Consider the following 14,844-nt stretch of genomic DNA (forward strand, 5'->3'; position numbering starts at 1 on the left):
CATGCATCGGGACCTAAAAAATCGCGTTGATCGCATTGCATGCAACCAAATTGCATACGATGCGATCGACACGATTTTTTACATTGGAAGCAATGTAAAATGGTCCCTGAGACCCGATTTTACATTGGGAGCAATGTAAAATACACCCCAGACCCCAATTTTTATTGCATACCCCCCCGTCATGGGTGAAATGTCCCCCCATTGTTAACGCCACCCCAGTATTGAGGGGTGGCGGGGGTGGCGTTACATTGAGGGGTGGCGGTACGCGTCCTCCGACATTTTGATACCCCCACTATCCACTTCAGCGTGAAGTTGATTTTATAAAGTGTGGCGAGCGCAGCGAGCCACCGAGCCCAAAGTGTGGCGAGCGCAGGGAGCCCCGCAAGGGGACGCGCATTACTTCACGGGTATTATGCGTGCGTGCGCTCGCCACGCTTCGGGCTCCGTGGCTCGATACACTCGCCACGCTTCGGGCTCCGTGGCTCGATACACTCGCCACGCTTCGGGTTAGCGTCAATACTGGGGTGGCGTTAACAATGGGGGGCCATTTCACATACAAAATACCCATTAGGGTGTCTATACAATAAAAAATCGGGGCCAATGGCCCATTTAACATTGTTCCCTATGTAAAATCGCGTCGGTCGCATCGCATGCCATTATAATGGCATGCGATGGACGCGATCAACACGATTTTTTCATTGACGGAAAAAAAGGCTAAAAATAGCCAAATATCGGGTCGGTCGCGTCAAATGGCATACCTTAAGTTACCTTAACTTAAGGTATGCGAATACCCACGACGGGCGCCGTGCTAGGAAACAAGTACCTAATAAACTATACAACATACATATTGGGGGTGATTCTAGTTGACACGCAAAGCTGCAAAATTTTCAACTATGCGTATCATATATGCGCCACCCACAGGAACGCCCACCCCTGTTCGCACGCTGTGATCCCCCACATGCGTGCGAATGGATGTTGAACATAAACATCAATTCGCAGTCTTGCATGCGGGGACATAATCGAATGATTTTGCAAACGCTCGCAGATCTAAGAGATCTGCGCTCCCTGTATGGAAAGAGGGAGGGCAGCTGACATCCGTTGATCCATTGATGTCAGCTGCCCGCACCCCCCACCCATGTCACTGGCCCCTCACCGCCGCCCAATGGCCCCCGCCTACACAGCTAGGTGCGAACGTGCTTGTGTATAATCAATTCACCGCGTCTGCTTGTACCAAGAGGATGCACATACTTGTGTATATGCATGCAGTCACAAACCATCGCTCTCCATTATCTGTCTCTGCTAGGTGCGCGGTGGCAATGTGGTTAGTATTGTTCTCTGGATCCCTGTACCCCACCTCCCTCCAACAAGCAACATGGCCAGCTCGGTCAGAACCTGCTCTGGTCAGACACAGTAGCTTTAGGAACCCTGTGTGGGCCATTCACGTGACGAAGCATACAAATCACTGCAGTAACTATACAGTAGCGTAGCGGCTGTCACGGATTGAGGTGACCGCCCTGACTGCGCTCAGTAATCTTTACCACTGTGAGCTTTTCCCTGAACTGTGATGTCAGACCTCTGTAACCTTCACAATAATAAGATCTCAATGCGTCTGCCATATACAGATACAAAACCAAATCCCCCCAGTAAAAGGTCATCTTCTCCCAGGGCACTTATCTGGAGGTGCAGACACACCATATGTCAGATAAACATTAACCTCGCAGAAGATGCCATTTAACAGGCATCGCGTGTCACGCAGAAAAACACCTTTACTGTACTAATCAGGGGTGGCTGAATGTGTACGAGAGGCATAACTCTGGGCAATGAGGCGGAGGATACACATTTGCCATGATACATAATGCTTTATGAGACGTCATACGAGCGGTGACCATTACGATACCAGACCTGACATTTAATATCTTCTACACTGAGAATATTTATGCCATACGAAGTAAGATCGCCGGCACGACTGAGCCACTGCACCACAAGTACTGTACTGTATTTTTATATACACTTTTTGTCGCACAGTGAAAATGGCACTCGTTGCGTGCCAGAGTCGCCAGACCGTGACTAGCTCCACCGGTGTTGGTTTTACACGCGTACAAACTCGCAGACTAAGAGCCACGGAACTTGATGCGAGAAATAGCTGCAGACGATCACATTGGGGAACTTCTTACACAGATTCAAACTCGTGTTTTAGCTGATAAAATAACGTGAGCGCCCTTCCCGATTTCGCTCGGAAGCGTACGCGTAAAAAGTCAGTCCAGGATGACTTTTCTTTATGAACAGAGGAGAAATAATTAGACGGTGAGTGACCAGCAAATTATTTTTGTGCCGCTCAGCCGCATGCGAATGAGCGGATTAAGGCGGAAGGGCATGCTCGGGCGCTCATGGGTTCAGGCGCCCGAACACACAAACGCCCGAATGCTGCCCAGCTGCTCTGAACTTCCGAGTGAGTGCTCAGTGGCAGCGGCGGAAGGCAGTGATCGACGGTGGTGGGGGGGGTTGGGCGATGGGGGGTGTTTGCTGCTAGAAGGTGGTGCACCGCTGGAGGCACCACTGCCACACCTACATACTATATATCGTGGTATGCCCGTAGAACTTCTGGGACAACCTGCTGCGGCAGCACCGCTGAGCCCAGAGAATTTCCGGCCATACCACCGGAGCGGTTAATGTGGAGTTGGCTCCTTCTGCAGCTACGTTATACCAGCTCCCACTCCTCTTGGATGGCTGCCGCAAGATGGATTGTTTGATGTTGGATGAGAAGTTCATCCCAATGGTCCCTGATTGGGTTGAGATCAGTGCTCTGGGCTTGATTCAGACCTTATCGCACGGCTGCAAATTTGCAGTGGCCAGCGATCAGGTCAATGCCGCCCCGATATAGTAAAATCCAGAATGGCGAATCACTGTGTGCGCCGTGTGAATATTTCCCAAACCGTTTGTAAGCCGCTCACCATCTAATGATTTCCCCACTGGTTTCCACGGATCGCAGGCTCTGAGGATCCCTGGGCTTACTCGACGGCTGAGATGACATCAGGATGCGCAAGGCCTAAGCTGATGTCACACACCCTCCTCTAAAACACGTGGGGACGCCTGACTTTTTTCAACACGCCCCCAAAACTCTGGCTGTCAATCACCCTGCGATTGGCTGGAGAGCAGAAAAAGTAGCAGGATTTATTCGCAGGTCATAAACAGTTTATCGATAATCGGCTGGTGTGTGAATTTGCACAGCAGGAATCAGGTCTGAATTAGACCCTCTGTGTGGGCCAGTCGCGTTCTACCATTATCCCTCCTCCACAAACGTCACAGTTGGCATAATGCAGTCAGGACGGTAATGTTCTCCTGGCATCCGCCCAACCGAGAAGCGTCCACGGAACAGGTTTCCACCGCTCCACAGTCCAGTGTCGGTCGAATTTACACTACTCCACTCAGTAGGACCATCACGTGCAGTGATTACGGCAGACGCCTTCTTGACAATCTGTCCACAGGTTCCTGGACAACAGCAGACAGAACGTTTTGCCATTCCGCCTTATGTACGGTGACCAGCTGTGACAGTGGAGATGGTCAAGTCGGACTAGAACGCACCTGTCACTCCAATTTGTCCCAGGGGTTCTCAATGGGTGTAAGATCTGGACTCTGAGCTGGTCTGTCCATCCGGGTTATCACATTTTCTGTATACCAGTCCAGCGTCCGCTGGTCCTGTTACCATACAATGTTTTTTTGTGATTAGAGATTTAGGAGCAGCTGCTCGCCCATAATATCCAAGAGCATGGGCCTCTCTACAAAGTATTCTTGTCGGAACCCACTAATTAGTGGCCATGTGGTACTCAGGTGCAAAACTATGCATGGGGCGACCCCTGTTCTTTTGCGGCTCTCTAGTTAGCAATCTCCAGTACCTGGGCTGCAGTTTCCTCAGCACTGCGTGGAGCGGTGTATTCCTTTAAAGAAACTTGGCTGATGACTTCTCAGCAGCTCAACAGACTGCAGCCTCAATTTTTAAACTGAATGTAGCTATATCCTGCATTATGCAAGAAAAGGGGTTAACAACTTGCTAAATTTTAAAGCTGATCCATACGTAAAATGTCGAGTTCTTGTGGAACAATGCATATACTATTATTTGTATTTTTTCAGCCATTTATTATGAGCGCGTAGCGTTAATTGTGTTTGTATTGTATATGGGTCATCACGTGCGCCTCTCCAGATAAAGTCACGGCACACAGGGGAGCAGGATTCAGGTTAGATTTGGCAAATCAATAGGAAACAAGTTCAGGAAGCAGCAGGTGAGGCAGTGGAGGAGGAAGGGGGTGGGGGGGGGGGGTGGAACGAGCTGATGATGAGAGAGATAGAGGCGATGAGGAGGTGCGGAGGTGCTTGCAGCAGAAAAATCATTATTCAAACCCTCCTGTTAAAGAAATGAAAAATTCAGCCTGGAAAATTGATGACTGTGATCTCGTAATGATTAACGAGTTCTGCAAAAAAAAAAAAAAATCCGAGAAGACTCCAATACAAATGATAATCGTTACAAAGGCCGCAAGCTAGGTGGCGCCATGGTTCCGAACAGAACACGGTAAACTTTCAGCACCATAAACAGTAACATTTTCCTGCATCCAGGAACAATAGCAGGTCCGCAATACTGGGCATTAACCAGGGCCGTCACCATCAATAATGACACGTTGAGCCTTGGCTCGGAAAGTCTGCCGTCATTACATAAAAACTGCTGTATTGCTGAATGTAATTATCTTCTAATAATTACAACAAAACGGTAAAATACAATGTGTGCGCGGGGCACGATACGGTATATTCTTCTTATTTACCGTCTTGTTAATATTCCGCTGACGGCTCTGGATGTAATGTTCTGTCTCGGTTTATTGCTGTATAAGTAAATGCAATGTCACAGGCCGAGAGCGGGCGCTTTGTACGGTTTAGTATCATTCGATGTCTTTTTTATGAAGACATGTTCTCCGCATCCAGCTTAACAAGCAGGGTAAAGATTGAGGTGTCTGTATACTAATGGCGATTTGGGTTCCAGATATTATCAATGACATACAGATGGAGCCGGCCTTAGTGTTGCTGGCGAATCGCCAGCAGCATGCTGCTGGCGATCCGCCAGCAGCATGCTGCTGGCGATCCGCCAGCAACACGGCGCTCCATCTGACTGAGACGCGCGTGCGTCCCCCACGCACGCGCGTCTCAGTATCCGGGCGGCGGACGCAATACTGTACGCCTCCCGCTCGAGGGGGCTGGGGGGGACCCAAGGGCACTGCGGGGGGTGCGGTCACCCGGTGTGGGCACCGGGCGACCGAGGGCAGCACCGTCGGAAGGGGACGTGCGCGCACCTCGTGCGCGCACCCTTCCGGCATACAGATGGCGCGGTGCAGGGGATGGCGGCTGGCGTCGCCATCCCCTGCAAAGATGAATCCCGCTACATCTGTAGGTACAGCAGAACGCCATTGTCAGTGCTAGCACCTTACAGACAGGTGACATGTATGAATTTTTACCGCATCCACCGCACTCGCCCGACTTGGCTCCCTTCTTTCAGTTCCCTAACCTGAAAACGTGGCTCACGGGAAAAAAAACCCCCAATTCATAGCACAATTCATGAAATTTGGCCGCAACAATTCCGGAGGAGGGAGCTGGTGCATTGTCGTGGCGGAATAAAAACCTATGAATCAATCTGAAATTTGGTATGGTGCGGTTTGAAAGATGGTAGTACACGATAGCAATACCAACTATCCTCAGCAGCGCCACCTGTCTTCAAACACAGGTACTTACTGCTCCACCCTCGTACAGCAGGAACTCGGTGCATATACACTCGATGATAGTTTAAACGGTATGAGCGATTACGACACACGTAACATCATTTTTGTACATGTCATCTAGTGAGTTAACGGTGTGCGCTCCCATGCAGGACAACGGATGATATTACTAGCACGTGCCATGCATCAGGCCCAAAGTGCGACAGAAACGGTAATCGCTCAAATGCATCCGCCTGCGGGGTTCTGACTTGCATGTGCTCTGAGTAATGGGACTTCGATCACAATGGCTGCCTCTGATTGGTCGCAAAGGTGAAAACACGCCCCTTTATTCAAAACCAGCCTGCAACATGACAGTTAGGAGCTGATCGGCTGGCTGTTTATCTCTCTCCACTTTTTCACTTTGATCGAAGCTTGAGACATCTGGCCCTTTGTCCCCAAATTAAAGTTGCATCAATGCACAATTAAGACACGGGTACATTTAATAAAGTATGAGTTTTTAGAAGAGAGAAATGTTGCACAAAGAAAACAATCAAATTATAGCCATTATTCTCAGTGGTTCTCAACCTCAGGATCCCCCAACAGTGCACGTTTTCCAGGTCACCCGACAGGTGCACTCATTATTCACTGACACATTTTAAAAGATCCACAGGTGGAGCTAATTGTTTCATTTGATGAGGAGACCTGGAAAACATGCACTGTGCGGGGTCCTGAGGACCAAGTTTGAGAACCAGTGCACTAGAAGGTGCTAGTTAAGTGATAAGTAGAATCTCACTTCTCACACTTTAGTAAATTTGCCGGTACTTATGTAGTATCTGGGCTGCCGATTTTTTGATTGTATGCCTTAAGTTAAGGCATACAATCAGATGCGATGCGATGCGATATCGCATCGCATCGCATGCGACCATCGGATGCGATGACCCGATTTTTCCATAGGAATCAATGTTAAAATGGACTGAGTCCATTTTAACATGGAATTCAATGGGAAAAAGGGGTCCTTTTCATACCCCTACTATCCAAGTGGGCATGGAGTTGGATATAAACCTGTGGCGAGCGCAGCGAGCCACCGAGCCCGAAGCGTGGCGAGCGAAGCGAGCCCCGCGAGGGGACGGTATTCTGTGTCCCCTCGCGGGGCTCGCTACGCTCGCCACGCTTCGGGCTCGGTGGCTCGCTACGCTCGCCACAGGTTTATATCCAACTCCATGCCCACTTGGATAGTAGGGGTATGAAAAGGACCCCTTTTTCCCATTGAATTCCATGTTAAAATGGACTCAGTCCATTTTAACATTGATTCCTATGGAAAAATCGGGTCATCGCATCGCATCGCATCCGATGGTCGCATGCGATGCGATGCGATGTACCCGATTTAGAAATCGGCAGCCCAGATACTACATAAGTACCAATTTGCCCCCCACAGATGTAACAATCGCCGTATAAGTAATAAAATAGTTTATCGCAAAAAAAACCCCACACTTTACAATTCCGCACAATAATGGCATTTTTCACTCATATATAATTAGGGATACCACAAAAAAAATGATTGTCTCTTTACTGGGGCATATAAGGGTAGCATTACTTGTGTACATTTTTAATCCAATATGTGAATAAATTTATTAAAATGTACCTATAATTTTACAAATGTAAAAATATATCTATTACGTGAAATATAAAAAAGAAAAAAAGTGTCAAAAAATATTTATAAAGTAATGAATCGGTTCACAAGCAAAATATCGACAAGGAAAAGGTAGACAAACACGGTCGACACGAGTGTTTAACCGGTTTTTGTGTCTATGTCGACATGGATGCTGTGTAAGGGCGCCGTTGGGCTCGCCGTACTTTGGGCACATTATTATAATCTAACTCTAAGCCCACTTGGATCGTGAAGCAAGAACAATTCAGTTAAAAAAAACCCATTGCTTGTGTCGACCTGTGAATGTGTATGTGTGTGTGTGTTCTTATGTGCCGACACGCCGACTAGATACCTAGCTCATTAATGTAACCCGCATAGAAAGATTATTTTATAGAGCCATCTTGTGGCAGGCAGAAGTACTGCAGGGAATTTCACCATTTTGTGCTTAACCCTTTGAGTGCCAAGTGAATCTGTCGAAATAGGTGTGAAAATGGCCAAGCAAACATTTTTATTCATCATGATGACCGGTAATGTTACCTTATATAGGAAATATAATCTACAAAACTATTTTTATTTGAATTTATATAACCAATGTGAGCGCCGCTGGCATTTGTTGCAGATATTTTGAAGATCTCTCACAGATTGTTAAAGCAGCAGCAGATCACCCCTGAACCCAACAGCAGTACAAGACTCCACAGCCTTTGTGTTTGCATGCTGTGACTTGTAGTGCTGCCGCAGACCACCCACAGTATCCCCCACTGATATTGAGAGGTTCTGGGAACGTGCTCTGTTGTACACTATGAAGCATTGCTAATGATGGGGAAGCGGGGCTTGCACTGCGCAGCCTATTGGGATGTACGGAGAAGCATCCAATCTGTCTCTGTCAATGTTAACTTAAGGTTAGTGCAGAGAGGAAACAAAAATAATGAGTCTCCAGGAGCAGTAGGCGCAGGGCAATCTCTCACCTGAGCAAACTTGTGTATTTGTTCTACCACAGCTGCAAACAGAGCGTTGACGCTGTCATCGATGAGCGTTTGCATGTAATGCACGGCCTCCTCGTCCGACAGATCCAATCTAAATTTATCCTGCACCTGTAGTGGGGGGGGGGAAGAGAGGTGTGAAAACAAAATGACAAATTGAAGAAGAGCCGGAGGAAAACAGCAGAAGCGTACAACACAAAAAACACACTGGCGCCTTGTATAGTTATTGTCAAGAAGAACACAATTTATACGGTTTCGCCAGACAGCTGTGATGCTCATTACCAACGGTTAACGGCGATGACAAAGCAAATAGAAAATAAAAAAACATTAGGTTAACCCCTCATAGAAAGGACGAGCCCTATTGCACGGGTCAGTGGGAACCGCAGGGCTGATTCCACGGCTGGTGTTTTTTAATTCCAGCGAACAGGCTGGCAGCAATCTTATGAACCCTGCTTGGAAAAAAAAACAAAATGGCAGCCAGCGAGCTTGTGTCTATAATGAGGCAGCCGGGGACCGCGGTCTTGTATAGTAAGTTTAAATGAGCGAATGGAATTATATTCCAAAAATTCTTTATGCAAGAGGCAAGTTAGTGGTATTTACACAGCGAGTGGCCATAATAATGCTGAAAAGTAAAATATTCGGGATTTAAAGCTCACACGAGAGGGGCTGAGGGATGGGAAATGCATCAGTGTAATTGCTACCTCCAGGTGTATAATGACAATGAACATCGCTGGCCCCTCCCACTGCGACCAAGAGACAGATTGTGCTGTGGCACAGGGTATAATAACGGACAGTCACCTGTACTTCTTAACTGATTAGCAGCAACTTAAAGTGGGGAATTCAATGGTCTTTTTCCAGGATGATCGGCGGTCGGAATACAGACGTATATTTACCTCCCACCTGACACCCCACGCAGCCCCGCCCCCTGCCTAACGCTACTGCTCCTAGCATATGGTTATGGTATAGATGGCAGACGATGTCTAGGTCGACAGTCACTAGATCAACATACCCTAGGTTAACATTGATATGTCGACACAAGCTTTGAGTTAACACGAATAAGGTCAACCTATTTTTCACGTTTTTTGGTGTACTGTATAAGTTTCCTGCTGCGCTCGCCATACTTCGGGCACGGTGCCTCGCTGCGCTTGGCATACTATTATATTCTTCCTCTATGCCCATTTGGATAGTTAAGTATGAACCCCCCCCACACAGACAAAAAAAAAAATCATGAAAAACTCTTATTTATGTCGACCTTAAGTTTGTGGCAACCTTCTGTCAATATCGACCTAGGGTATGTCGACCATTCTTAAGTGCCGACCTAGTCATTGTCGACCCAGGGGCCGTATGCACCAGCATACTTATGTTTGGGATACCGGCATCCTTACCAATGTCGGAATTCTGGTACGGTATCCTCGAGTTAGTCGGGATGCCATCGTCTATATTGTGACCGCTGGATTCCTGAGTGCCATTCTTTCCTGCAACCCCCACTAGATGGTGCCCAACAGAGCAATTCAATTGTTGCTCCATTCGGGCACAATGATTCGTGGAGAGAAACATTTCAGTTTGCAGCCCATAGAGGTGGCGGGCTGAAATGTGTGATAAAAGTCACCCCTTTGTGCACCCAAAAGGCACTTTTCACATTGCGCTCCGCACTTTGGGTTCAACATTTTACGCAGCTAAATGTCTGTGCGGCTAAAATCTGTACGTTTAAAAAAAAACGGGATAATTGGGCGCACAAAACAACTGAATCACCCCATAAAGAAAGACTACGTCATTCCTTGCAGATAAACGGGATACGGTCAACTAGGTTTACAACAACTAGGTGGGCAATCATTAGGTCGACATGGGGTTATGTCGACAGGGTCATTAGGGCGACAAGGGTATTTCATGCCCTACCATCCACTGTGCCGAGCGTAGCGTAGCGAGCCATTCGAGGGGATGCGGAGCACTTGTCGCCTGTGTCAACATTCGGGACAAAAAAAAAAGTGGAAAGCCCCATGTTGACCTTTTGACTGTCGACTTTCCAAATGTCAACCTAATGACTCTAACAGGGGGGGGGTGGTCACTAGAGTGACCAAAAAGGGAACATGCAAACGGGTTTTTGGGGCACACTTGATGACAATGATAATTAAGTTTATGTGAAGAAATGATACATGAGTGAGATAAGACTTAACTTTTATTTCAAAAAATTGCTAAAAAAGAGTGATATTTAAATCGAGTGCGAAACTGCACTAAACAAGACACTGTTTATCCAATAAATTATATGTGTAAATAACACAAGGTATAATATACAGTGGATAACCTGTCAAAGAGAGAGAAGGTCCTTGATATAATTAGCAAAGTGGGCGCAATGTTAAGATAAAGATACACATATACCTGTGTCAAAAAGTCCCTGTAATCAGACAGAATTTATTCAATTAGTATCAATATAAGGAATTGAACAGGGTACAGGTATACAATTGTGGATGCTTAACACACCAAAAATAATAATAATAGTGGATTTGGGAGAAAAATATCAATCTGTCTCCGTCAATTGTAATGGGAAATAACTACCCCAGATTGGGAAGTAATGTTAGAAGGTCACTACCTGACAGTATTCAAAGGTCACTACCTGACAGTAAGAGGTAGTAACAGAGATTAGAAAGTGTAGAAGATAGACAAGCTACTGGAAGATATAGTAAAATTGAGCTTTGTCAAGAGGGTGATCTCCTGCCGGCAGTATTAATTACAACACCCGGTATTCCCAGAGAGTCTCCCCAAAGGTACTAGCCCGGCCCATCACTGCTTAGCTGCTGAAATCGGAATGGGTTCAGGCGATCCAGTGAGGTATGGTAGTAATGTGTATTGGCATGCGAGGGGACACCAGCATTTGATGCTCAGATGAAATAAGGTGCTTCTACTGTCAGAGGCGCCGTCAATAAACCACCCTGGTGCTCACCTGCATTGCAGGGGGGGATGAGTACGACGCGACTGGTGAGAGAGCACTGAAATGAGAAGAATTCAGTAAAATGGTGGGCTGGTATCAATGATGCAATCTCCAACCTCTGCTGTCCACCATCCACCTTAGGTGTCCAATGGTGAATGAGAGAGTCAGGGATTGCTGATCTTACCCCAGAAGGGAAAAAGGAAGAATATAAATTGGGGCAGCACAACCAATGATGTTGTTGCTGGTGAAGTTGTTGGCTGTGATTTTGCCCAAAAAGGCAGTGATTGGATGATCCAAAAGGTTGGTTTTGGGTTTGTATCCTCAGTACTGGTGCATCTTAGTCCCCATACATGTCAGAGAGTGGTAATTTCTGACAGGAGCTATTGTGTCACCTTGAGGAAGTTTTATTGCTGGATTGCCCAGTCTGTAGGCTTATATAGACAGATGTAGCGATTAATTTCTGCTGTGTAAGAAGGCAGATAAATTGGACAGACTGGGTGGTAGATTCTGTGTTACTTTCCACAGAATATGGGGGAGGGGAAAAGAAAGGAGAAAAGGAAATGCATACAATGTTAGGTACCAATTACTGTTATATAAGCATGCAGATAGGATCGGAATTTATTACTGTTCCCAGTAGTGGTCTCTGTTAATAGCAGTGTTATGTCCACAGTATAGTATAATAGTATTGCACACAGTATACCCTGCAAATATAGTGGTGTGGTATCCACAGAATTGTTAAGCAGTAGTTACAAAAGTAATATCAGAAAAGAAATTTTCCGTGCACCTCGCACGGTAACAGCTGCAATCAGGTAATGCCGTGATAACTATTGCTGCCAGTAAATATTGTTGGGGATAGGCAGGGTTAATAATGATAGCAGACGCTGGTGGATTTTTAAATGCTAGTTTCCGTGATAAGTGCCCGGCTCACGGCTCTGATTTTCGGGGGCCGTCTGTAACAGCTGCAGTCAGGTAATGCCGTGACAGCTATTGCTGCCTGTAGTTACTGATGGGGATAGGCAGGGTTGGTGATGATAGCAGACGCTGGTGGATTTTAAATGCTTATCCCAGCGACAAATGCCCGGCTCACAGCTCCGATTTGCGGGGGCTGTCGGTGGCGTTCAGAGACTTAAATTGTCAGTCTGCGGGTAAGGAGTAGCGGGAAGGCTAGGACAGCAGTCTCCCCGGGGGGAGTGGGGGGAAAAAACACAGTACTTAGCTTGTACGATGCGGCGCCCGGCGCCAGCTGACGGGAGCCGCTGCTTCAGATGTCAGGTAGTGACCAGCGTGAGAGACGGAGGCTGGGGGTGTGTCAGAGGCATATCCTCACACGTGTTTCGCCTGTAGCTTTCTCAAAGGACGCTGACAGGGAAGTAAACCAGCCGGTATATGTACGTGGCTCTATCCAATTGGAGCCAGGGGGAGGAAAAACTGATGAGTCGCATATGGGATGAAATGGATTTGGCCGTAAAATAAATATTTGACACGCACATAAAAGGGGGGGATTTTTAATAGAGACACAGAACTGAAGATACTATTGCGCTGTGACCTAATGGTAACTTGAGATTAATAATAAAGCGCAAATGGTGGGCTAATGTTAACGGAGAAGCTGTAGTCGCTTGAAGAGATGCTGCTGTAATAATTAATTATGTGGAAGAGTGATCAGGACAAAGTGGTAGCGAGATAGAGCAGGAGAGATCTTGGAACTGCGCTGTGATGATATTGGTGATCACCTCTACAGTGGCCGATAATCGAGGGATGAAATGAAGATATGCAAAGCATGATATAAATGTTTATGTGAATATGTAGTAATACTGAAATTTCTTGCTAACTAAATATCAAAAAATATAAAATTGAAAGGCACTAAGATGGTCATGCATGGAATCATTAATGGAAGACAAAAAAGCATCAGTATTGTAGTAAAGGATATATTAATGGGATGGTATAAATTAAATCATGAATGGGTGGAAGCATGAGTGTAGATACTGGTGAATGCTAATATTGGCAGAAGAAGGATTAGTAGGGGTGAAAAACTAATGGGAAGTGAAAATATATGTCTGGAAGAATTATTAAGCAATATGAAAAAATATATATATGATGATGAAGAATGATGATTGGAAAAATATAAATAAAACAATGTATGTATATATTGTATGTAAAATATATGGTAATGCGACAGTAATGAAAATTAACAAATAGTGATAAATACAATGAAATAAAGTAAAAATGAAAAAAATATAAATAAAATAATAGTTATGGTGAGAGCCGAGGCTTGTCGGAGTTGGGGAAGAATGGTCCCAAATAGGGCATACTACTTGGCTATGAGGGTGGGGATAAGAGAATGTTGAAGACTGGAAAGAAGTTGGGAAAATTAGCGAGCCATATGGAGGTGAATAATGGGGGGGAGGGATGCTAAGTGATTAAGGGGGATAACAAAGGGTGCTGAGAGCAACATTAATTTAAGGAAAGCTCGGTAGTTAATGCCATAGTTGAGATCCTTGAATAGAAAGAGACAGGAATTACAGGAAGGCACTGTAGTTAATGCCCTCGTTGAGGCCTTTGGGAGTCAGGGATCCCAGGTGGAAGATCCACCAGCTTTCTTTGCGGAGGAGTGCTTGGTTGGTGTCTCCTCCTCTTCGTCCAAGATGAAGTTGTTCCAAACCGCAGAATTTGAGATCGTTGGTATTGGAGGCATGTTTTTTCAAGAAATGTCGTGCCACCGATGTTAATGTCTTCATTTTGGATTGGTCGCTGACGGCATTTCTAATGTTGCCTAGGTGTTCCAGAATCCTCTGTTTAAGAGGTCTGGAGGTCATACCTATATATCTCAATTGGCATGGGCATGTGATACAGTAGATGACATTGGGGGTTTTACAGTTGAAGTGTTCCCTGATCTTAATTGATGTTCCAAATTTGTCATCAATGGTCTTGATGTTAGTGACATGACCACAAGCTTTGCAGTTGCCGCAGGGATAAGTCCCAATGGTCTGTGGTTTCTTCGGTTGGTTTGCCGTGTAGTGGCTATGCACCAAGTTGTCCTTCAAATTCGGTGCCCTGCGCCAGCTCATGTCCACTCGTGTGTTCAGGTTAGCGGCGAGATCAGGATCAGACAAAAGAATAGGCCAATGTCGTTGGATGATATTTTTAATTGATTTCCATTCCTGACAAAAGTTTCCTACCAGTCTAATCGTGTTGGACGTGCTGTCTTTGGGACTTTTGAAAAGGATCTTCTCACGAGAGGTAGAGAGTATAGCTCTCTTTGATCTCTTGATGAGTCTTTTCGAATATCCACGTTCATGGAGTCTCTGAGATAGATCTTCACATTTGTCTTTGAACACCTGATCATCAGAACAGTTGCGTCGGAGTCGTAAAAACTCCCCTTTTGGGAGATTGTCGATGGTCGGCGGGAAGTGTGAACTGGTGCTGTGGAGCAGGCTATTAGTGGAGGTGGATTTTCGATATAGTTCCGTGGAGAGCATGTTGTTGGTATCCCTGTAGATTCTCAAGTCCAGGAAGTTAATACTGTTACTATCACATTCGAAAGTGAACTTCAAATTCAGG

General features: G+C 46.1%; 1 protein-coding gene and 1 pseudogene across 1 annotated transcript in view; both read right to left on the bottom strand.

Moving 5' to 3' along the window:
- The window catches only part of PIK3C3 (phosphatidylinositol 3-kinase catalytic subunit type 3), a 156,039-nt gene that overhangs the window by 2,545 nt on the left and 138,650 nt on the right, over positions 1–14,844 (bottom strand). Inside the window, exon 24 of the mRNA XM_083155365.1 lies at positions 8,346–8,471. Coding sequence (XP_083011491.1) covers positions 8,346–8,471 — 126 coding nt within the window. The remainder of the gene's footprint in view (positions 1–8,345; positions 8,472–14,844) is intronic.
- Positions 11,083–11,200, bottom strand: LOC146040374 (5S ribosomal RNA; annotated as a pseudogene).

Source organism: Crinia signifera, chromosome 1 (genome assembly GCF_055691185.1).
Source record: "Crinia signifera chromosome 1, ASM5569118v1, whole genome shotgun sequence".
In the NCBI taxonomy this organism is placed as follows: Eukaryota; Metazoa; Chordata; class Amphibia; order Anura; family Myobatrachidae; genus Crinia; species Crinia signifera.